Genomic DNA, 25122 nt, shown 5'->3' on the forward strand with positions numbered 1-25122 from the left:
AATTGACACCGGTCCTAAATTGAACAATAATACTTGAGATTAGGCCACGAGGCTGTGGGCCAAATCTCTGTGGGCTGTGAGCCATTGGATTATTTGAAAATAATGCACACTCACCTTCACTTCGCACCGTACCGCATTACCACCTTGGGACTGCATTATGTTCTAATAATTCAATGGCACGTCGTCAATTGTTCCTTACCTAAATATACAGTAGATTCATAAAATAAAGAATTAGCTTATTCATATCTTACCATAGATACATAAAATGAATCAGTGTGTCAGAACGATGGGGTGGAACAGATCCAAGACATCAGATCTAGCACTAATTGAATTAGACTGTGACGTCTGGCAGCCCTGCTTTTCATCCTGTAATCTGTTCAGCGAGCTGCTGTTGAGGACTGTGCTGTTCCATGGGTTGGCATATATCAGTGTTTCTCAAACTTTTTCTGCCATTCCTCGCTTTGGACGTAGGGGTGGGTTCCGAGCCCCAGCTGCCCCCAGTCGTCCCCAACAAAATGGTAATCTAGTAGGCTTTAAGTTTAACTGTTGAATAACAGCATTAAACACTTTCAATAATGAAAATAAAGTGCAAATGTATTATCACTTTCCATGAAATAAGACTTTATGTAAAAGTAAACAATAATAATGCAACTTTTTGGTTGATTAGGTCCACTGTCTATCTTTGTTTTATCTGCTGATGCCAAATAACCAGTTTTCTTTTCATGCTGTGTCACAAATGTATACATTGTCACCAAAAATGACAACATTTCCTCCCATTTGTCACGCCCCTCTTGTAAAGTTCCTATATCCCACCAGTGGGGCCCGCCCCATACTTTGAGAAACCCTGGCATATGTTGGGCCCTATTTTAAAGATCTAAGCGAATTGTCTAAAGTGCACGGCGCACGGTCTAAATGCCACTTTTGCTAATTTAATGACAGGAAAAATGGTTTGTGCATATTTTTGCTAATAAGTAATGGGTGTGTTTTGGGCGTAACGTGCAATAAACCAATGAGAGTCTCAGATCTCATCCTCTTTAAAAGCCAGTTGCGCTGGCGCTATGTCTAATCCCTATTTAGATGAAGGACTTTGTAAACTGAAAAACTAAGGGGAGAAAAAAGACCACTTGTTTAAGAATAATGTTAAAAATTGTGTTGTTTTCATTTTTATTGAAATTTGAATTTTTTGGATTAAAACCTTTAAAAGACGTTTTCTTTCAGTCATAGGGTTTAATTGCTGTAAATGTATTGATATCCTACATAATCATTGTATTCTCATAAAATAATTAGCAAATACAGAATGCAAGAAAAAAATTGTACTCTAAAAATACAAGAAGAGATAAAGAATTTACAAACTTGCGGAGAGCCGAAGCGTTTCAGCACTAGAACAGCGCCATGGGATTTTTACAAAGCATTACTTAAAATGTTTCTCATCTCACCATATCCACAGGTACAGAGTCATCATATACAATAAATCCATAAGGTAGCATTTAAAAACATTTTAAAATAGATGCATTTGTTAAAAGCAAAGCATTTATTTACTTTGCGCCTTCTAACGTCTCAGAATCGGTCCTCATTTATGTCCAAGAGACTCAATAATAACATTCTAAATTTAATCCTTTGATCTTTCATGTTTAAAAACGTTTTTGTGCTGCTGCGCATCCATGTATGTGATAAGCAAACCCGCGTTGTCGTCCCGTTTATAAGCGCATACTTTACTGCGCTCTTTAAATAACAAAAAAACATATTGAGCCTCAAAATAGCAACGCGCCAACAATGCGCCTGAACACGCCTCGTTTTCAGACCAGAACACCCATGGGCGCAAAAGTGGGCGCAGATGCATTTGCTATTTAAACAACGTGGCGCTAAACGTGAAAATGATAATTGGGCAGGTTTGAATCTAGCAAAAGACACTAGCGTCGCGCATTGCGCTGCATTACGCCGGGTGTATGATAGAGCCCATGGTGTTTGAGCCTAAAGTCTGCCCAATTCTTTGCACAGATGCAAAAACTGACCGTTTTCCAACTGAAGAACAATGTTATATAGGATAGAAATCCAATACTGACAAGAAATACTATGGTGGTGCTTATCTTTTTCTTCTTTTAGAAAGGGAATTAAAATTACACATGCATCAGTGAGAGTTTTTTATATTTTAACATTTTGACTTATGTTTTGTTGCAGTACCTTATCAAATTACTGAGCCACTGACTGTTAGTTCCATTTTATTTATTCAGCAAATACTTGTTTGTTGCTTGTTAAATGTAAATTTTGAACCCTGTATGTGCAGTTTTCTTTAGTAAGCAGAAAGGTTAGTTCGTAGGCTTTTACCAACAAACAGTCTGAATACTGTGATGTCAATATAGAACACAACCATGGCAAATATTTTTAGTTTTGTTTATTCTTCCCCCTACACAGAAATACACACATACTTTTCTACTCCCCCTACACAACTCCATAACCTTTTTTTTTATGTTTGGGGCTTTGGGCCAAATCTCTAGTGTTAAGCATTAAGTCTCAGAATGCAGACAACACAAGGCTGAAGGCTCAAAGAAAGTTCTGGAAACCAGGCCCAGCTAGAAAAGCGGTGGAGGGAGGGGAATAAAGTAGAAAGATGTAGCTATGGAACTAACACTTTCATATTTGTGAGCTGTCACTGTGCTCTGGAAGGGAAAGATAGAATACACAAAACAGAGAGGGAGAATGAACCTCAAGAAGATAAAATTCACAACATATGAAGTCAAGTGTTGGGCCGTGTGATGCTGTATTTCAGTTCATGTGGTCCTTCAGAACATTATAGTTCTTAAGCAACACATGCTCGTATGCCTTTAAAATGTTTTAATAGCATATTAGCACACTTTGTTTTTTTCTTGCTTGTGTCGATCTGTGTGTTTACTTGCATGGATATTGCTATGTCTTGGCACAGAGGAGCTTGTGTGCTGTGTCTGTGCATATGTCTTTGTGGTGTGAAACTTGTGTCTTGGCTCAGATAAGGATTGTTATGGATGTTGTATAGTAGCAGACATTGGCCCTTATCCGAGTCGTTGTATGCACAGGGCTTAGAGATCACGGGCTACAGCAGTTCAACGTCTTTAATAATCTCTCTTTCTCTCTCGCTGCCTCTCTCTTTAATGTGTACCTATGGATTATAGTGACTTTAACTCTAAACACTGCAACAAGTAAGTTTTGAAAAATAAAAATAATACGTTTACAGTGAAATTATTTATTTAAAAAACAAACAAAAGAGCATATGGTAAATTATTGACCTGTTAAAGGCGGGGTGCATGATTTAAAAAAACTCTTTGTAAAAGGGAGTTGGGCAGAGTACCAAAACACAGTTGTAGCCAATTAGCAGTTTGTTTAGGTGATTCCAAATATCAACATTGGCTTTCAGAGATCATGCACCCCGCCTTTAACAGATTTACAGTTCATTTCAAGCCAAAATGTTTTTCTTTAGCTAGAATTTGATGACTGAATGTGTTTTGCATTTTAGACGCCACTTTTGTTGACAGGAGAATATACAGAGGACAAAAAAAAAACGATGCGAGTCAGGAAATGACAGCTTGGACTTGAGCATATGTCACCCACATTTGCTCCATGTCTAGTGTGTTTGAAACAACATGCACTAACCACTGGACCAAATAATCAAATTAGATAGTACTGAGTAGACAAGAAAGTGGAAGGAGGGAGAACAGGATATGACCACCCTACTGAAAAATCCAGCTAAGACCAGCATAACACTGCAAAAAAAAGTTTGTATTTTTTGTATTTTTGTCTTGTTTTCAGTAAAAATATCTAAAAATTCTTAAATTAAGACTTTTTTTCTTGGGTCGCTTTGCTCATCAAGAAAAAGCATATCAAATTTAAGTGATATTGTGCATAAAACAAGCCAAAAAAAATATAATAATAATCTGCCAATGGGGTAAGCAAATTTTTCTTGAATTTAGTGTTTAAGAAAAAATGTCAAGATTTTTTTGCTTACCCGATTGGCAGATTTATTTACTTGTTTTATACACAAAATCACTTACAGTATTGGGTCGTTTTGCTCATCAAGAAAAAACATCTTAATTTAAGAATTTTTAGATATTTTTACTGAAAACAAGACAAAAATACTAAGACATATTTTTTTTCTTGAAAATCATGTTTTGCAGTGAGGCTGGTGAGCTGGTTTTAGCTGGTCTCCCAACTTGGTTTTAGCTTTTTAAGATGGTCTAGCTGGACTTAGCTGGTCAGGCTGAGAAACCAGGTGACTCACCAGCTTGAGGACCAGCTTAATCCAGCTACTGCCACCTTAAACCAGCTACCAGCTTTTGCTGGTCTCAGCTGGATTTTTCAGTAGGGCAGGGCCTGCATCCCTATGCGCATGTCTCTGAGCACTTAAATTTTTCATGGACACATGAACAGTTATGACACTGTGTCATACCTAATGTCCACTTGTACTGAATGACCACTTAAGAGCTTTTCACACAGTGCTTCACCCTGGGTTATTTTCGTTCTAAACCCACTTTTAAATCCAGGTAAAGGAGCATTTGGCAATTGTAATTTGGTAGTGGGGTTATTACTACCACTGGATTTTACATGGGGTTATGAAACTGTATTTGCATTGTGGTGCCAAATGTGCACGGTGTACAAAGATAGTGTTGAATATTGGAAGATTGATTACCTTATATCACAAGCTGTGTGTGCGATCACAGAAACTTAAACAGTTGTTTACCGTTTGAGGTAAAACTAAAAATACTATCTAAGGTGATGAATAAAGAGACCAGGAAGAAGGATTTATGTGATGTAACCTTCTTGTGATGTGACCGGAAGTGTGAGGTGAGCCATTTGGATATTTAAAGCACTTTAGCACATTGCATTTACTCAGTCAGTTTGACACTTCTGGATCTATCAGATCATGACTATTGATACGGCAAATATGCAAATAAGAACATTATCCCTGTGTTTAGGAATGTACATTGTAAAATGACAGATTATGAATACCCAGGGTTATCACTTAACCCCTGGTAAATTATGAGCAGTGCAAAATGTGCAACAGATTACCCAAGATTCCATTTACTCGGGATTTAGACAAACCTGTGGGTAACTATTCAAGTTTAAAAGCCCTTAAGATTTCTTAAATTAACCTCCAGTTGACATTACCACGAGCACAAAAAACACAATCCATGCAGATAGCTTTACTTTCATACAGTCAAGACCTAAGGCAAGCTCCTTTCACAATGACATGAATGACAAGAAAGGAAAGAGAAAAGAAGTAGAAGGAGGGCACTGGGAATCTTCCCGCTGTTAAATGTGATCGGGCTGATGGAGTCTGATGATAATGGCTGGAGACAGGTTGGGTTCAGCCTTGACATTCAGGCCCACAGCTTAGCGATTAACAGTCAAACACATGCATGCTAAGTCGGATAATCTTAGAGCTGCCACTGAATGATAAATACAGGTTGGAGCTCTAGCTGAGCGAATGTTTTGACATTGTATGACAATGTCCTAGTTTTAAAGAGTACAACCTTTAGGCAATTATGAGAACAGTCAATGGCTACATTCACGCAGCAGCAGACTACAGGTGTCATACTTGAAGGAGTGTTTTAAACTGTTACGAAAGAGAGTAAGAGCTACATTATATACCTTATGATATACCTTATGAAATACTCTATATTTTAATGTATGAACAGAACTGCTATTGGCAATAGTGGTCTGTCACATCTTCAGCAAATGTATGCATATATGGGTGATTCTCACGAAAACTTGGTTTTAAACATGTCAAGCATGAAAATGTAAAAATTGATTAAATTTACTTTTTTCCCACCAGACATTGAAAAACAAAGTCTGGAGTAAATGGGAACATTAATTTAAAAACGTTTACTTTTCATTTAACACTTTTTGTAACATCATTTAAAAAATTAGTCCTAAATAATCTCATTACCGCAACAGTCAGAAAACATCAACACTGACATATTTTTAAAATGACATGACAAACCTGAAAGAACATAATTTGGAGATTCTGCACATGCATTTAAAATCAAAGTATTATGCTTCTATTAATTAAATTAACATTTAATAAGCATCTGTTGCGGTAGTGATAATCAAAATGTCGTGTAAGCATTCTGACAAGACAATATTTCAAATTAACTGTAAAAAAATGATCTTACCTGGTAGCCATCTTGAAGTAACTGGTCCATGTGCTTGGTCACTCAAAATCAAACTTTATTAAAATTCTGTATGTGTGCTTAAACTGTTCTCAAAAAGTGCGGAGGATGAGAACATCAGGCATGGACATAATTTTCCTAATTTTTCTTCATTATTATTATACATGAATATTCAGTAAATATTTTTTCTGTCATCTAAAGTAGTCTAGCAAAACATCCATTTATTTTTTTCTTAATATTTTTGTGTTAATTTGATTAAATTACAACATAACGCATGTTCCAACAGAGCCGGACACATTGCGGTAATGAGAATTTCAGCAGAAAATGAGATAAAATTTACAATTATAAATTCTTATGTTGAAATCACACATTGTGCAAGGTAGAACACAGTATTGTGTTAATTCTGATGCTTTTTAATGTTACTATATTACACATTTTAAAGCTAAAATCATTAGTGCCGTGGTGTTTCAATGGTTTCGTGAGAATCACCCATATGCATAATATAGGCTTGTGTTTATTAGGTTATGAAAAACAGCAGTGTATGGTTAGAGATTAAGACAGAACTCTACTTTAGTGTTTAGGCAACTAAAAAAGACAGAGAACAGCAGTTACTGGGTTTTCCTAGTTTTCCAAAGAAACCACAAAATATGAGCCATGAACGGTTGATTTATTGTTCAATAATAAAATCATTGCTTTCAAATATTGACTTTGACAGTAACTAAAAATCACTATAATTCTTGCTGCATGTGCAAAAATAAGTGCAAAACTTTTTTTTACTAACCACCCACATATTTACCAGGTACTGTATTTACATTACATCACTGTCATTCTCAACTGTAAATATATTCAGATGTGCATTGTTGCCAAGCACAGTCTGCATTTTAAAGGGCTGATTCAGGTGCTTAAAATGCAATAGTGTGGCATAGTTTGCTACTTTGTTGTAGTCTGCTGTTTTCTCCACAACCAACCAAGCACACTCAAGAATTGCACATTGCCAGTTGCATTAAATTGTGTGCGCCATTACCCCAATTCCATAATTCCTTTAGTCAATCGAGATCCTCACCACAGACTACAGTATGGGCCAGATTTACTAAACGGGGCAAATTAGCAGAAGAGCGCAATTCCAAAAAAGTGCAGATGGGAGTGGTATTATCTTCAGGTTATTTACTAAAAAGGCGCAAATTAAATAACACAGGCGCAACAGCTGATTTCCATAATGACAAATGCAATCTACTAAGAGCAGCGCAAATTAGTTGAGGGTCACAAATAAGCAGAGCTGATGAGGATGCGGGTGATGTACAATGCCTGATGTGTGACTTTTAGTGACTCTTTTATTTCCTTTGACAAATAAAAAAATGGCTTGCCAAAAATTATTATATGTTCTTCTGGCATTCCAAGTAAACTGTTACAGCTCAAAAAATCCTGTGCCTTGTACCAGATGCTCTCTGATGCCTCTTCTATCAGCTACAATTGCAGCCTTTTCAGGCGCAGAATAATTTAAGACATGCTTTTCTTGCTATTAAAATGGTGCAAATACCAGTAATATCACACATGCAAACATAATTAAATCATATTGTGTGATTTATTTAAATAATCTCCTCTCAAAAATTTTGTGTCTGAAAGGGAAACTCCTAGAAATGCATATGCAATAAGGTCAGTTGCAAAAATAACTAGACCACACATTTTCAGCGCTAATTACCACTGCGCTTCTTAAGTAAATTCTGACAGTCTTTATTTAACGACAAAATTATGGTTTGCGCTGATAATACAGTGACCTTTTGCGCTGGTAATACAGTGCTTTTCCAACTGTGCTACAGGAACACCTACAAGTCCTTGAAGACCCAATATGATGTCTTGATATTTACTATAATTTTCAGTAACTGCATTACTCAAGGCCAAGTTATAGAAGGAAATTGACTCTGGTTACCTGTCCATATAGAGATTATTTGATTCTACCCTCTCTCACCTGTTGGTCAATACAGATAATTTCCAAACATTGGGTCTCATTCATTAAGCATATGTATGCACAAATTTTCACGAACAAATCGCAATTCAACAAAAACTTTCGTATAAAAATGTATTCTAAATGTATTCAAAAAATCAAGAAAACCTAAAACCACTCGTACGCAGTAATCATGTACGCTATAATAAAATACTAGGCTATAATTATAATGTTTATAATAATGTTGATATATAAAATGTACATAGTTATATTTTATATTATAATATTTTCTGTATTATATATTAATAAACATGATCTATACTATTATTATATACGTAATATTAAACATTATTATAGCCTACTTTTTTGATGCACGTAATGACAGATCTTTACGCTTTCCTTCCTCACCTTTTAAATCTCTATATGACAGCGTCTGCTTAATGCCTAAACGTCATGTAAATGTAATGAGAAGTCCAAACGTCAATCACTTGATCTCCTGTCTGTTTTATTTTAGATACAGATGCACGTCTCTGTTAATTAAATGTCATATTTGTTAACGCATACAATACTTATTTAATGTTACTCCGGTCTGTGGACAGCACTGGCTTCCTCCAGCGACAGCAAAACTTTCCAAATAAAAAATGAAAAAAGCAAAACGGAACTTTACAGATAATAAATATGATCATGGATTTATTTTCGAGCTATTTTCTGTGGACCAGCGCTGCGCAAAGCCTTTATATGGAGCTGGTTTGCGCGTGTTTTATGCAAATTATCAACCTTGTGGACGTGGCCCCTCATGTAGAACACTCCAAATTCACTAACGTAAGAACAAGTACAAGAACAAATTCATGAACGTACGCACGTGTTGTGAATTAGGGGACGTTTTTGTGAGAAGTTCAAGTGCGCATATAAATACGTATGCAATTATTAGTGAATGAGACCCATTGACTGTGTGACAGTAGCTACTATAATATCTGAGATGCAGGACAACATTTAATGTCTGATATCTTCATTTTCATGTCAACCAAGTGCATAACCTATTACTGTACATTGCAATTAACTTTGGTGTTATGGGTGAGGCTAAGTGGGATAAAACTGACAATCTCTTTCTCTCTCTGTCCCTCCCTATCTTTCATCAATTTCCTTCATATGCCTTTATAGCAGCACATGGTGAGGATCCAGCTTCAGCAGGTAGGATATCTAGATATGGTAATTGTTGTGCTCCACTTATCTGGCACCTGTTTTTTTCTCTTTATTTCACCTTCATCTTCTGCTGTTGTCAGTTTTGGCATGTGTGAACTTCTCTGTGTTAAAAGTCTATTTCACAAGTCTATTTCCAAAACCTGTTCTTTACCTGTTCCTTCACACCTTTTCACGTTCTCCCCTAATGTCATCATGTCCTAGCTGGGTTATTGTATCTGTTTCACATGGTGTTGTAGCATCTCAAACACTGCCACAATGAGAAAAATGTCTGTTTATGATATATTGCCTGGTCTGTTTGCTGCTATTCTGATTGCTCGCTTGCCATGGACTATGGCTGCTGTCACTGTTGGCGGTTTTGCTTGACTTATCTTATATAGAAAGTGAGTGGGCAAACAAGCGGTGTGCATGCACACACACATAGGAAAACAAACTCGACATACATAAATGAATCAAACTGAGAACTTCATGAAGTTTCCTGAGCTATGAAAGAAAAGCCTCTAAGCAATACAGTTTTCTTTTGGTTGTGCACAAGCTTGCATATATTGTAAAAGAAGGAATTTAAAAGTGCTTCTACACCCCTCTTAACCCCTTCTCAAGCTCTCCAGCTACTCAGTTACACATCCATTAATCCCTCTCAGTGTGCCTGGTCAGCAGTCACTCTAAAGCCCACTGATGTCTCTGAGCCGAGCGCTCAGACATCTCTCACTTTATGCTTGTCGTTTAATCAGGTTTCAGGTTTACAATAATATGAAGGAGCTTGTCTCTCTTCATGTTCCCAGGTGATCTGCTCGCATCAGATATGTGTTCTGATCTGCTTTACAGGCTTCTTCATATTATTGATATTATATATATATATATAATTAAAGCTGATGAATGTGTTATAGTACATGTTAATATAATCATCTAAATTTTTACGGATGTGGCATTTAGAGGCTTTTGCATCTGAGCCCCTCCTCATATGTATTTGTTTTTAAGAGTTTGGTCACCCATGACAATGTAGATTTGTCTTATTAGCAATTGCATGTTACATTCGCTTATTACTTCTTAGATTTTCTTTTTCTAAGTGTAGCTTGTAGCAAAATCTGGGCATTGAAATTGTGTTAACTTCTCTTTCTTTCCAACATTTTAATGGTTATCTAAACGGTTTCCCCTAAGGAACCACATTATCTACATTGCCCCTTCATATCCCATTCAAACAACTGTTGTTTCATATTAGTCTAGGATTTGATGGCACTTCAGGCTCTGTTTAGAATTTCAGATTTGCTCTGCTTTAAACTGTTTAGCATGTGCTGCTGTTCTTCAACAGTACACTATACAAGCCCTCATCTTTATTCTGTTATATGCTCAATAGCATACATTTACATCTATTGGTTTTCACAAGCAGGTGTTGATGATCTTTGATGCATTTAGCATTAACATACACTGCACTGCAAAAAAGAAAAAAAGAAACTAAAAATGATCATCACCGATTAGCATAAAAGCTAGTGAATGTCATTACTCACCAAAACATGATGCTCAGATCTAAATAGTTTTATTTGTTCATGCTATCCTCATGTAGGGTAGTTTACAACACTGACCATTGTCCTAGAAGTGAATCGGATAAAAAAACACTTATAACAGCAGCATAAATCTAAAAATCTTAAATGGCTTAAATGGGACTTAAAGGTGTTGTGGAGGATTTTCTGTTTCCGGTTGGATCATCAAGACTATTGGTCCTCCTAGTTGTCAATCAGTAGTGTTGTGCAATTGCAATTTTTAAAAAAAATGGAGAAGGCGGTTCTTTTCTATAATTCAAGAAAATCCTCCGCTATACCTTTAAAGAGTGTTTAAAGATCTTGCATACATTTTTGCATATGTTGTTTGGATTATTATTTGATTTGTTTAATTTCTGAAGATCACATATAATCGTGGAGGACTAATTTATTTTTACTAGTCCACATGGGTTGGAACATTTACCTTAATTGATTTGTCACCATTGTTTTTAAACACTAAACTCAAAATATTTTACTGTTTATGTGTGTACGTGTGTCTTCACTGAAGTCATTGGTTCAGTAAAATGATATGGTAAGGACTTAAATTGGTACTTGGTACTCTGTTTTCTTCAATCAAGATCTTTGGGCTGTTATCTTAATATGTTACATGTTTGATATTAGTCCACAGATTAAAAGTGCATTATTGTATAGGTAATCATTTATTTACATTAATATGCATTTTTCAGCAGCTTTTGCAAAAGCTTTGTATTTTATTGTCTTGCCCAAAAGGTAAGAGCAATATGTAAATGGGAAACAGATTTCTGTTTTGTGGTTTGGACCCAGACTGATTGCCGCCACATGTCTGTTTTACCACATGAACTCTGACATAAAGCCAAATATTCCAGATCATTTCAGCTCATCTTTGAGTTTTAAAATGATAACCCTGAACGCTAAAGGTTTGGCCATTTTGGGGCATCTCAATTTCGTGATATATTTACAATGGTTTTGGAGTGTTTAGACAGATCTGTTGAATTGTTTTAATAGTGCTTTACAGTTCACTAGCAAAACAGCCTATTAGTTTGTAAGTAATAAATAATATATAATATAATTTTTTTAACTTTTGAATCAGTTCAAAACTCTGATTCAACTAAATCTTGTGTCATTACACTCTAAACTATTTTTATAGAGTGTACAAAAAATTCAAACGAACTTATGTGTAGCATTTTCATATGTAAAGGTTAATAATGGCTCTTTCTTTGACTGAATGGTTCTTTAAGGAACCAACAATGTTTTTGTCTGTGGCATCACTGTGAAGAACATTTAAAGCCCTTTATTTTCAAAAGTGTACAGGTATATGTATTGCGGTTGTTATTATATTTATGCACAAATATGTAAGCATCACATTTCTTTAGTTAAAGGGGTGGTTTAATGCTATTTCATGCATTCTGACTTATTAACACAGATTAAGAGTTGTAAGAGTCGTAAAAAAGCAGTTGAGCTTGTAACAGAGTATTTCTAGGCCAAACTTACGCCTCCTTTTTTCTACAAGTTTTGGAAAGTTTTTGCGAATGAGTTTGTTTGTTTGTTCCCTTGCTGCTTTACAAACAAGGCTCAGTTTCACGCCGGATTTTCCACTCGTTTACAGCTGTTGGAGCGGTCAAAACTTTAAAAGACCTCGTTAAGAGTCACAACCACAGGCATAAGTAAATAAAAATCTCATGTGTTTTGTTTGCAATCGTGCATATGTGCATGTAATGTAAACAACACCAACAACAGTTTTTCGCCTTAGTTGGTATTGTACTGCATTTACAACATTTACACCTTTTAAAACAGGCAAATGCACATAAAAAAACACATCAAGATTTACGTTTTTTTTATTTTAAAAAAGTTTTTAAAAGTTTGAAACATCTTTTTTAAAAACATCTATGTCAGCTGTGAATCCAAAAGTATCCAAAAGCTGCGCATACTCATAATTCTTCAGCTTCGCCCACCGCACGCCTTCAAGTGTTTGTCCTTATCCGCCAAAAATCGGAAAGGCTGTTCTTTCTTTTATAAATCTGACAACAGGAAAGACTCTTTGGACATATGAAGGATGAAATACTACTCTATAGGTAAGCAAGATTAACATTAGATTGGCAAAAACGTTGTGTGTTATGTCAGCTTTAAGAACAGTAATAGTAAAGTGTTTCTGTTATCTTCTTGTTACTTTTCACATCAAGCAAAGTTGTCACTTGGGTGCTACTTTTTTCAAAAGTACACTTTTGTACCTAAAATGTGCACATTGGTACCCTTAAAGGTACAAATCTGTACCAAAATGGTACATGCAGGGCCGGAGTGGGACTCATTTTCAGCCCTGGAGTTTCATGCCTTAGACCGGCTCACTTTAGTTCACAACTGACTATATTAAAATAATATCATTAAATCCTCAGTAGTCTACAGTAGTCTGCAATAGTGCACTGTTCTTTGCAGCCTTGCAATTCATTGTTTTTATATATATATAATTTCCAAATCAAACCAAATACACTCTAAACAATTATGATTTTGCTATAATCTTGCAGCCCTATCATACGGTATTTTAATAGTATTCAATTAAACATATCAAAAACTACTAAAGCCCGGGATACACTGCACGATTTTTGTCCTCTTGTAAGATCATTACCTTATCACCCTGTACGACATGGATCGTTTAAACTCGGGTAGGACAGGCATGTAGACTGTACGATGATGACATGGAAGCTTCGACGGCAGCGTCACACGTTGCGCAACGCCACCAGCATGCGCTCGTGGTAAACAATACTGGCGCACAGGTCGTAGCAGCAAACACACTGTGCGGTGATCATGCCGAATTTCTGACACTGCCAGAAAACTATCGTAGGCTATCTTTGGACGCAAGACCGGGAAAACGGCCGTCTTTGAACCTCTCTCACTGTACGACATAGGACCACCGATGGAGAGCCACGATCACAGAAATCGTGACGATAGTTTCACGATGGCTATCTTTCGTCTGGGACAGCCAATAATCGTGCATTGTATCCCGGGCTTAAAAGGGAACAAATGTGTTTGTGTTTTCCCCTATGTTTCTGTTTTAAAAAAATGGTGGGTCTTGAGATTACCAGTTGGGTTGAAAAAGTTTAGAAACTCCTGATATACAATTCACAAGCAAGATTTATTAAGTATGCAGAGGAAACAGATGGAAAAATAAAAATCCTTATCTTAATTTTTAGTACTTGGATCATGAACGCATTGCCAAATAACGTAAGGTAGGCCTACCTTGTGTCAAAGACCAAATATTTAATGGACTTTAAAATTTTTGTTGTACTTGAGAAAACATTATATTCATATGAAACGTTTACAATTAACTGTTAATCGCATTCAAATATAGACACGTCTGAAACTAAAGTCGTATTCACATGCGAGCACTTTGAAAAGCAAAAGAAAACGCACATCCTGCGTTAACATCCCGCTCCTTCCTATGGCCAATCCGGGCCTGAGTACGTGTAAAGACCTTTTTAAAAGGTACCTTCCAGTGAGAACTTTTTTACCTTTTTTCTGAGAGTGTACTTGCCTGTACTTTTATATTTGAGTGAAATGCAGAGCTAAGTTTGGCCAAATGAGAGGTGACACCCAGTGTAACAATAACACTATAGAAGTTATATCCCAATCTGAATATCACCTCCTATTAGTTCTGCCTCATTGGATCTGAACAATTTTCTTTTAGTACTTAATAGCATTACTGTGCTTTTCTTTTCCATTTTTTGTTCAGTTATGGATTGATGTGTATATTTAATATTCAGTAGAAGAACATTCATCATAGCGCACTGGGCCCTTATTAGTGTAGTTGCTATGGAGGAGTGTGATGCATGAATAATACACTTTCTTCTTTCTCAAGGGTAGTTTGAGTGATGGAGTGGATAACTGCAGTGAACATTAGTATGCCATTATATAACTAAAGGTGGGAGCGAGTTCACTGGCCAATATTATGACCCCTCCATCAGGCGCTGACATGCTAAAAGCCCTCTTTTTTAAATGCCTTGCCTTTGGTCTGAGAACCTTTTTGTAGTTTGAGAAACATTATTTCATACTGTACTGCTGTGTTGTGCATTTAAACTTTGAAATGGGAAGGGATGGGTTCCACTCTTACTGTATGCATATCCTGCTATAGCTTTTAATAAGTGGCTTCTAATAATTTTAATGCATCGCATAAAACGTGGCCTTTTTAAAAGTTCTGCCAGTACAGTTCAGGCTAAAGAAATGTTTCATAAGCAGGTTAATAGCATCTCGTTGATCTTTTGCTCTATAGCAGAAAATGACATAGATCCTTGGTTGACACGTGGTTCTTGAAACAACAGTTCTGACCTCTTGTGAATTCTTTCATTGTACACACATTTATACTTTATCTTCTGCCTAATATATTATGAACATATGGCTGTGGCCAAATCCCAAGGCAGCTGACTTGTTGCCTCGCTTCCTTATGAGGCAATCACTTTGACGGGATGAATGAGGCTCTGGGAAATGCATTCAGACAGCCTTCTTAGGCAGCATAAAGGAATTCTGTTTGAAATAAGTAAGGAATAATTGACGACGGGCCATTGAATTATAAGAAAATAATGCACACCCAAGGTGCAATGTTACACTGCGGGTGTGCATTGTTTTCAAATAATTCAAAGGACCGGAGTCAATTATTCCTCTTATACCACAGTTTCCACAAACATTGCTCTGGGGCCTATTTTTAAGACATTTGACAAGTTAGGTGTGCGGTTATCAGAAATTAATGCATACCCACGGAACATTTCTCAGTCAATCAGAATACAGCATTCAACAGACCCGTCAACTTATCCCATATTTAAAAACTGCATTACTAATTTCTTGCTAGAAGTGCAATCAAAAGGCTTAAAAAATTAAATATACACTCTCAGAAATAAAGGTACAAAAATTGTCACTTGGACAATACCCTTTCAAAAAGGTACAGCTTTGTACCCAAAGAGTGCATTTTAGTACTTCAAAAGGACAAATTTGCAGTTAAAAATTTTGTACCTAAATGATAGATTTTAGGACCTTTTTTAAGGGTACCAACCCAGTGACAGCTTTGTACCTTTATTTTTGACAGTGTAACTTTATTTACATTAAATTTGTGAGCCAGCTGCTTTTTGGCCGCCATTTTATTTTTCAAACTCAACCAGGCTCGACCAATCACATTCCCGTGCACACACACACATAGAACTGTGGGACAAGACAATGAAGGTATCTCAGGAGTCAGGAAGTAAATCTGAATTAAACTGGCTTCTGTTAATATAAACATTTCTCTTATTTCATATGATTGGTTTAGAAGTGAATCTGTGCTTTTGTGAACAGAGATTATTGACTTTTATTTTATTGACAAGCACTGTTAAACTGCTGCACTACATGACTGTGTATTTTGAAAGAGACTGATATAACAGCAGTAGTATTGTGACTGTCATTTCTTTATATATATGCATAAAAGCCCACCGGCCCACGTTGCCCAGCAGCCCATTAGAAAACTCCACCTCCTCCAGATTTTCACCACTGGGGCCATCCCTGGCCCTCTTGCACTGCAACTGGAGAATAGTCTCTCTTTGTGAAATGCTTTTGTGCAAGTGCGCAATTCCATAACACACGTGTACAGAACAGAGTGCGGTTATTTATAGTTTTCTAATTATTATGGAGAGAACATGCTACATTTGACATTATTCGCAGATCTAATTGGGATGGTATTGGGGATCTACAGAGGGGATGCTTTTTGTCATTTTTCTTAACAAGGGGGATGCCATCCCCACAATCCCCACTTAAACCGAACCCTCTATATGTGTATGTTAAAGAGGACATATCATAAAAATGTTACTTTTTCCATGTTTTTGATGTGCTATAATTGGGTCCCCGGTGCTTCTATCAACCTAGAAAATGTGGAAAAGAACAACACCATAACTTAGTTTTGGTAAACCATTTTCTGCAAGCATGTGAAAAAATAGGTCATTGAAAATTGGCTCCCCTTTTGATGTCAGAAGGGGATAATACCACCCCTTAATCTGCACTGTCCAACCACGGCACTGCCATTTTAGTGCAGTGATCAGCTCATTTGCATTTCAAAGGGCACACCCAAAAACAGCACATTTTTGCTCACACCTACAAAGTGGCAATTTTAACATCAGATGACATGATTTCACAACTTTTCATTGGTCATTTAGATATGTGAAGCATACTGTATATGGAAATGAACCTGGACATTCAATCCATCGAAAAATCGCAAAATCTGCAAAATGGACATACGTGTTTTTCATCGGACAGCGACAATATGATATCAATAAATACCACTTACCATTTATAAGTTAATTGTACTTAGTCGACGACGATGTCTAGTAGGTTGGTCCTATAAAAATCTGTGACTATCATGTCTTGCCATATCCAAACATCCTTTTTGGATATGAAATTGTTTAATGCCAACAGTTGCTCTCTTTTAAAATAAACTTGCATTTAAAACTACGTAGAACACTATCTAAGGCTGCATTGAAAAGTAACTTCGCATCTGCTGCCGTGTTGGATAAACAAAACTGCTTTGGTGTGTCGCATACACATTGTCATCGTCTTGCTGCCCCCATTCTGTGATTGGTTACCTATTTCAGGGGCAAAAAAGGTCCATAGTTTTCATGCTAGACTTGCAGCGTGAATAAATTTGCGTGCAAAGCAGCATGGGGAAACCCAGGCTATGAGGATGAGTAAATAATGACAGAATTTTATTTTTTGGGTGAACTATCGCTTTAAAAAACACAGCATTTGACAGCATTTCGGTGAATGTCAGCATACAAATTCTGTTTTCCCCTTATCAGTATGAGTCATGTATGAGTCATTCATAAATGTTATGATTACACCCCAGATCCAATTATATTTCAGCAAACGACTACAAAATAGGACCCAAATTAGTTATCTGTCCTTTGGACTGTCCAATGTAAACTATTGCAAGACTCTTATCAGCCCTGCATTTTTCGATGAGTGTGAGTTGACAGGAGAGAATCGCGGGCCAGTAGCCCTGGCCAGAATGCTATCATGGTGACATTTCCATGGCATTTCCCGGCTCCCTCTTACCCCCCCCCCCCCCTCTCTATATCTGAAAGACTTTCCAAGGTGAGCTTGAACTTTCTTTGGCTGCCCTAAGAGATTTACCCCCTTGGTGGAAACCTGGACCACCAGTGATTTATTTCCTTTGCCTTGGTTTATGCTTTTCAACTCGTAGCATGTGTTCAGTTTAGTCAGCATGTCTTATCTATCTTGTCATATAGGGACTGTGTGAATGGTAGAGAGAGAGAGAGAGAGAGAGAGAGAGAGAGAGAGAGAGAGAGAGAGAGAGAGAGAGAGAGAGAGAAAGAGAGAGAGAGAAAGAGATGCATAAATGACGGGAGTGGTTTGCTTTACTAGTTGGAGTTGTGTTTTGTAACTGGGAGATGTAAATGTGCTGGGCATTAGGTAGTGAACATGTAGGAGGCTGATACTGCATTCCCTGTGAAGGATGAAGACAGAATTAGGCCAGATATGAGCTGTGTAAGCTCTTACACTGCAAATGCTAGAAGCTGAACATCTCTTTTAATATGCCTGCCTAGGCATTAAAAGGCAAAGGTGTGAATTTTTTGTGTGGTACAATGATTCTAGATTAAGAACACAGTGCTCTAAATTACAGCGTACTAACATTGCTTACAAAAGAGTAATTTTTTGCTGAGGACAGGTAAAAATATCCCATTTAAACTATAAATGAAGTAGCGTGTTCATAAAAATACAAAGATTACAAATTAAATTAGTGATCCAAAACCAAATCTTAGCAATATCATCCAAATTAATTGCTATTACTAAATTATTATTACTATTATTTCTTTTAATATTCTCATACTGCATATGAGAAATTGTCTCCTTACTGGATTTAAGGGGGAAAATTAAGTCTTCACATTGTAAAGTAAATATAGTGGAAAGAGAGGCATTCTGCAGAACACAGCCACATGAAACATACAGGTCATGTGCACAAGACCTCAGTGTTGCTCTGGGCTGCAGCTGCGGTTGGTTGGGCTTTACGGGAAGCCTGATTTGAGCTCAAGCTGCCCTTTTACTCACCTCCCTGCCTCCCAAAGGCTCTGCACAATCTGCTCATGATAACTCAGACATGGAGTGGCTGTCTGAGCCCCTTTCACCCTCCATCACCTTCATCCTGACCATTCTAGTGAGGATCATTTGAAGGGACACTAATTAAAGCACCTGCTTCTGCTGCATGCCAAGATACAATTATGTTGTGGGCTGTTTGTTATATGGTCCTCCATTGACGCTTTGGCTTGTAATTATCTTGGATGGATTGCTTCATTCAGTGACAGCATTGTTTATGTGGACTTTGCAGAAGTCAGTTACATAGGTGATCTAATCAATAGCTGAATGGCTCGTTCTAGGAAACCCCACATGGGTTCAGTCGTCGGGTTTTAATTATTATTAGCCAACCAAGTGATCGCCATATCTCCATATTAATGCATTGTGATTTATGCAATGCAACTTACAGTACTTTATTCCATGCGATCTGCATACATGAATACATTATTGAAGGTTGGAGTTGCTTATCTGTTTCATGGCGTTCATGAGGTTTTGTAAGTGAGCAACAAAAGTGACTTCACCTTCGGGATTTAAGGCAGGACTGTCTATCAGAGAATGATTAATTGTGGAGGAAAAGGGAACACTTTGCTGCATTTAACCAGCGCTAAGGTTTTACTATACTGCACCGGAGCAGGGCTCCTCTGATAGATTGGTTTCCATTGTGACTTGTCGGAAAATCGGGATGCGTGTGCCAGCCAACATCAATTACTTTCCTGCCACAAGCACGAGCCTCCCAACAACGGCTGACATCCTTGTTGATCCCCCTGCCACAAAAGGGAATGACGAGGAGAAATAAAGCTTTATTTTATTGGACCAGAATGCCTGGCTATTGTCTCTCAGGAACGTGGTGCAAGTGTGGTGGTGTGCCCCCATACCTTACATACCTTTTTTTTACTGTTTTATCTATGACTTCCTCTTTCTCATCCAGTTTTTCATTCTTCTGTCTCTCTAGAGGTAGAGAGGGGCTGTCACAAAGCTTTGTGCGGTTATAGATCGTCACATCAGAATCCACGCATAGCTGTCACTCTCTCCTTCAGGATGCAAAGAGCTTGTAATGGAGTTCTGGCAGGGTTATTATACACAGTGTCTTTTTAATTAGTAGCCAATGTCATTATAGCTCACTTCATACAATGCTAAAATTCAAAGATATTGATAATCTTACCCAGCAAGCAAAAGCTGTCACTTCACAGTCTAGATTAACAATAGATCCGATATAGTCCGGCTATGAGTAGTAACCCACTTATACAGTAGACAAAATAAACCTAAGTTTGATTACATCAAAGATACTGGTTATGACAAGATTGAGCACTCCTATAATTTATAGCGGACAATGCAACACTCATTATTGCCGCTCTGGTGTCCACTAGTGCTTGGCGGTATGACCAAATATTTATATCAAGATTTTTTTTTCAAAATTATGCCAGTTTCACGATATATGACAATATTTTTTGTAGGTATGCACCAAATATTCGGCCACCGAAAATGTTTGGATGAAAATGGCCCAAAAGAGCATTTTCGGTTTTCGTCCAAAAGACTTTTACCACCGAAACAATGCGGTGGAAATGTTGTGATGACGCAAACAGAAACCGCGACCTGCATATGCTTGTCTGAAGCAACATCTGCGGTGTGGACGTATTTAACTGCAAAAAGGTGCTAAAATGAGCAGCTTTCTGTATGCACAGAGGCACATGCGGTTGAATGTGTCAGACGTGATCGATCGATCGACGTGATGTGTAAACTTTAGAGAGAGTTGTGCTAATGTGTCTCATACTGTCCATTAACATACATTTGGCGAATAAAGCAATGAAAAACAATGTAACTGTTTTATGTGGAGCGACAGTTTATGCTGCGCTGTTTGGGATTCACCCTCGGTCTCTGTGTGTGCGCGCATTTAAGGGCATTCAGTTGTGCGGAAGTCGCAACGTTCTATTTTAAGAGATGAGCCGATAATGTGGAAAAACAATGAAATTATAAACATTTTTTTTAGCTAATTTCAAAGAACAGACATTAAAAAATAATCTCCCAAAGTTTCGTAGTCCAAATAATTGAGTAAAGGTGTTTAAATGACTATTAAAGTTGAAACAGTTTCACTAAAATCGCTGGAAATTGCTTTTCTCGAATCCTCTTGTCACCTCCGAGCATTTCCCGGGTATCCCCTCAAACGTAACTATCTCTCCAAATATGGTGTTACACGTTTTAGAGCCAATCAGAAATCTTCATAAATGCATACACGTGCGCACGCACACACACACACACACACACACACACACACACACACACACACACACACACACACACACACACACACACACACACACACACACACACACACACACACACACACACACACACACATTCTGGTTTCCATGTTTTGTGGGGACATTCCATAGACGTAATGTTCTATTCCCTTCCCCTAACTCAAACCCCAACCATCATAGAAACCTTTCTGTTACTTCACATTTTCAATAAACATCATTCTGTTTGATTTATAAGCTTGTTTCTTGGTTTACTGTAATACCATTTATATTAATGTCTTTGGTGAAATTAAGCTGTAAAATAAATCGTTTATCTCTTTAAAAATGCAATGGATTTTGAAAGATATCTACAAAAAACGGGCAAAAAACTTTAAAGGCGTTTTTCTCAGGTTTTCAGTTAGAAAAAGAGGACAGACAACCTTAATTCAAATGTCTATATCTTTAAAACATTTCAACATTCAAGGTTTGACTAGGATATAAAGCTTATGATCTCCTCTTTCCATTGATACCAAAATCTCAAATTTGAAATTTGGGTCACTATGACTAATTTTGCTGGATCAGGTCATATATGGAGAGACGCATTTCAAAAAGCAATCAAACATAAAGGGCCCTATTTTAACAATCTGAAACGCAAGTGTGAAGCGCAAAGCGCAAGTGACTTTGTGGGCGGATCTTGGGCGCTGTTGCTATTTTCCCGGCGGGAGAAATTACTCTTGCGCGAGGCGCAAATCAATAAGGGGTTGGTCTGAAGTAGGTTCATTATTCATAAGTGTGGTTTGGGCGTAACGTCAAATAAACCAATCAGAACGCTATCCAACATTCCCTTTAAACGCAAGGGCGCAAGTTCCATGGCGGGTTGCTATTATAATGACGGATTTACCAGGCGCACGCCAGCGGTTCACAGCCGAGGAGACCGAAGTTCTTGTAAGAGCAGTCAAAGACAGAGATGTTGTTTTGTATGGGGATGGGACTTGGGAGAAACCCGCACAAATCAGCGTCGGTTAAACAGGCGTGAGAGGAAATATAGCCACAATTGTCTCATCAGCTGGCATCCGCTACAATGATATCAGGAGACGGGGGAATCCCAGGCTTGCCAGCATAAATCGAGCACGCCGTGTAACGGGATGTGGATCTGCCTCTAAACAGGACCTGACACCAGCAGAGGACATCGCTGCGTCCACCCTCACCGCTGAAAGGATTTGGGGGCTTTGAAATCGGAAACGCAAGCAAGGTCCAACCCAGAAGTACACTTACAAAAAGTTCATATACACTAAGGTTTCTTATGAAGACATTTTAATTAATATTTACATAAAATAAACGTAATAGAGCCACACAACAAACTTATGAAAATATTTTAATCGTTATTTGCATGAGAATTTTTTAACGCAGCCACACAATACATAAAAACTATCACCACAATGCTCACCACAATGATTTCCCTTATCTCATGTGTTAATATTTTTTATTGTAACAATTTATGATTTGCAAAAATAACTGTTGCATCTGTGTAGATTAGATAAGCAATGCGCGTTGTGCACGCTATACATTTATGGTCAAGCATGCGCCCTTAAAATAGCATAATGAACTACGCGCAACGCGCCACTGACTTTAGACTAGTTTTTTTTGGTTAGTAGCGCAATTGTTTTTTGAAACTGCAAAATACCATAAGAGATGGTTTGTACCGGAACACGGCTCCTTTTTTGCGCCCGACCGCCCAGGCAGCGCAAGTTCATTCCCTAGTTTGCCGACGTGCGTCTGTGGAGGGAAAACACACTGTGCGCCGGTGCAAAATACGAAATGATACATGCGTCACTGACAAAGTCAATTGCGCTGGGTGCAAGATAGGGCCCAAAATCTTTCTGTTCTTGACAGGGCACATACAAACAAAATGATCTCCACAGTATTCTTTTTCTAATAAAAACACTTTTTATGTCTTAAGTATATGTATAGATTACAGTCAGAAACCAGTCTGTGCTTGTTTGGTCTTAAAGAGACAGTAACCTCAATTAACCTACTTAAGTCTGTGTCATTAATGTTAATCAAACAACCAAAGACAAAGAGAAAATCACTTTTGTAGCTCTAAAAAAATAATTATTATATTTAATTTATACAATAAAGACAGTGTTATGATTAATTTAATTCGATTTCTGTTACTAATGCTAATTTCACACCTTACTTAATGTGCATCTTTGTTCTTTTTTATAAATGTTTGCCATTTCTTTATTTGTTATTACATTTTCCCACCCCCTTGTTGCTGATCCGAAAAATAATCCGATCCGTGCCTCTAAACCTGTAATCTGTAACCTGTAAAACCTGTGATCATGAGCATTTTCTACTGACTGAGAGAGAAGATACAGCAGTAGATTGACCTATTTCACTGTCATGATGAGTGAATACTCCACATAGAAAAACTCCACACTAGTATTACTATGGGCTTGCAAGATGCAAAATTATGTTTGGAAGCCCTACAAAATGATGTTATTTACCAAGAGGTGGCACTCATTATTCTAATGAATTGCAAATGCAATGCAATGCAATTTTTACATTTTTCCCAAAACTTTAAGAATAGGAATTTATGAACCAGTCATACATACGTTATATTGTACTGGGATAAGTGGCATGGCTATATACATTTTTCCGTTACACGTTTTTCGTCCAATTTTCCTGACCTCGGCACCTGATCCCTATCTGTGCGTTCAAACCAGACGCGGAAGAGGTGGCAAAAATGCGCTATTTGCCCGTAGTTGGACGCTTGAAAATTTTGAGTTTACTCACTTTAAAATTCTAGTCAATCGAGACATTCACACGTAAATTTGCATCATGGGAGGGACGTCTGCGACTGCCAGACGGGTGGCTCCAGTCTCGTTGCGAAATGGGTGACATGGATTTTGTTGAGACGGTAGCTTTGCTTTATTTTATGTGCTATGGGAAGCTGTAAAAGGGCGTAGACTCGTTCAGCGCTGCGTCTGGGATCCATCAGTTTTCAGAGGCTCACCCAGCTTAGTGAGTTTCACCCACTCGTCCACGAGCTGTGCCTGGATAATGGCCGCATGCAGCCCTACTTCCGGCCGGCCTCAGGTAGATGTTCATGTCGTGGGGAGGATTTCCTTTGAGGACTGCAGAGCGCCTGTCTATCGGTCTCCGGTCAGTAAATCATTGAATATTCTGTGTGATTACAAGTAATTAATGACTGAGAACCTCCATATACATAAATGAAGTGGTTTCCAGGGCAGGGATTAGCTTAAACCAAGGGTGAGGAACCCTGGGTCTTGGTGGTGCCGTTTCCCCTTACAATAATTAACAATATTTTTTGTGGTAAAAGTGTGGTAACCAATTTTTTTGTTGGTGTATTGATTACTATTAGCAAAACCATGGTTTTACTACAGTAACCATGGTTCACCTATGGTTATTCAAAACCATTGTTATTCAAAACCATGGGTATTTCGTTGTACCATGGGCTTACTACAGTAATCATGTTTTTTTAACTGTAGTAAAACCATGGTTCATTTTGGTAAGGACAGGGATTAGACTAGTCATAGACTAAAATAAATGTAAGAGCCGTCCAAACTGAAAACCACTTGCTCTGCCATATTTTAAAATACATCAGTCTATTTTGTTTTGTCTCAAAATGTACACAAGTAATGTTTTTAGTAAGGCATGCTTGTTAAAACTAATTATATTCCTTAATTTCCTAATTAATTGGGCAGGTAACTGCTATATTATAATATTGAATCGTAGTCTGTTTTTGAAATGTAGCAAGCAAATCAGAAAAATGCTAAATGTAGGTAAAGTATTTGGGGATTTAATTAAGCTTGTTATTTAACTGTGAAAAAGTCAAGATTTATATTTGCTAATATGGAATTGCAATCTACATTTATAACAATGTTTATTTTATTTTTTATTTTCTCTAAGATATCTTTCAGATATCTTGCCACTGGAGACTCCTTCCAGACTATCGCCAGCAGCTTCTGTGT

At 37.5% G+C, this 25122-nt stretch overlaps 1 protein-coding gene across 3 annotated transcripts in view; it reads left to right on the top strand.

Moving 5' to 3' along the window:
* edil3a (EGF-like repeats and discoidin I-like domains 3a) overlaps positions 1 to 25122 on the top strand; it is a 244382-nt gene that overhangs the window by 50177 nt on the left and 169083 nt on the right. The window contains exon 2 of one of the 3 annotated variants that reach the window (XM_055200158.2): positions 9247 to 9273. The exons of 1 other annotated variant lie outside the window; for it this stretch is intronic. In XM_055200158.2, the coding sequence (XP_055056133.2) occupies positions 9247 to 9273 (27 nt within the window). Of the gene's footprint in view, positions 1 to 9243; positions 9274 to 25122 lie in introns of all 3 variants that reach the window. One more of the 3 variants, XM_055200157.2, reaches the window with a different exon arrangement.

The sequence above is a fragment of the Misgurnus anguillicaudatus genome, chromosome 22, assembly GCF_027580225.2.
Source record: "Misgurnus anguillicaudatus chromosome 22, ASM2758022v2, whole genome shotgun sequence".
NCBI lineage: Eukaryota > Metazoa > Chordata > Actinopteri > Cypriniformes > Cobitidae > Misgurnus > Misgurnus anguillicaudatus.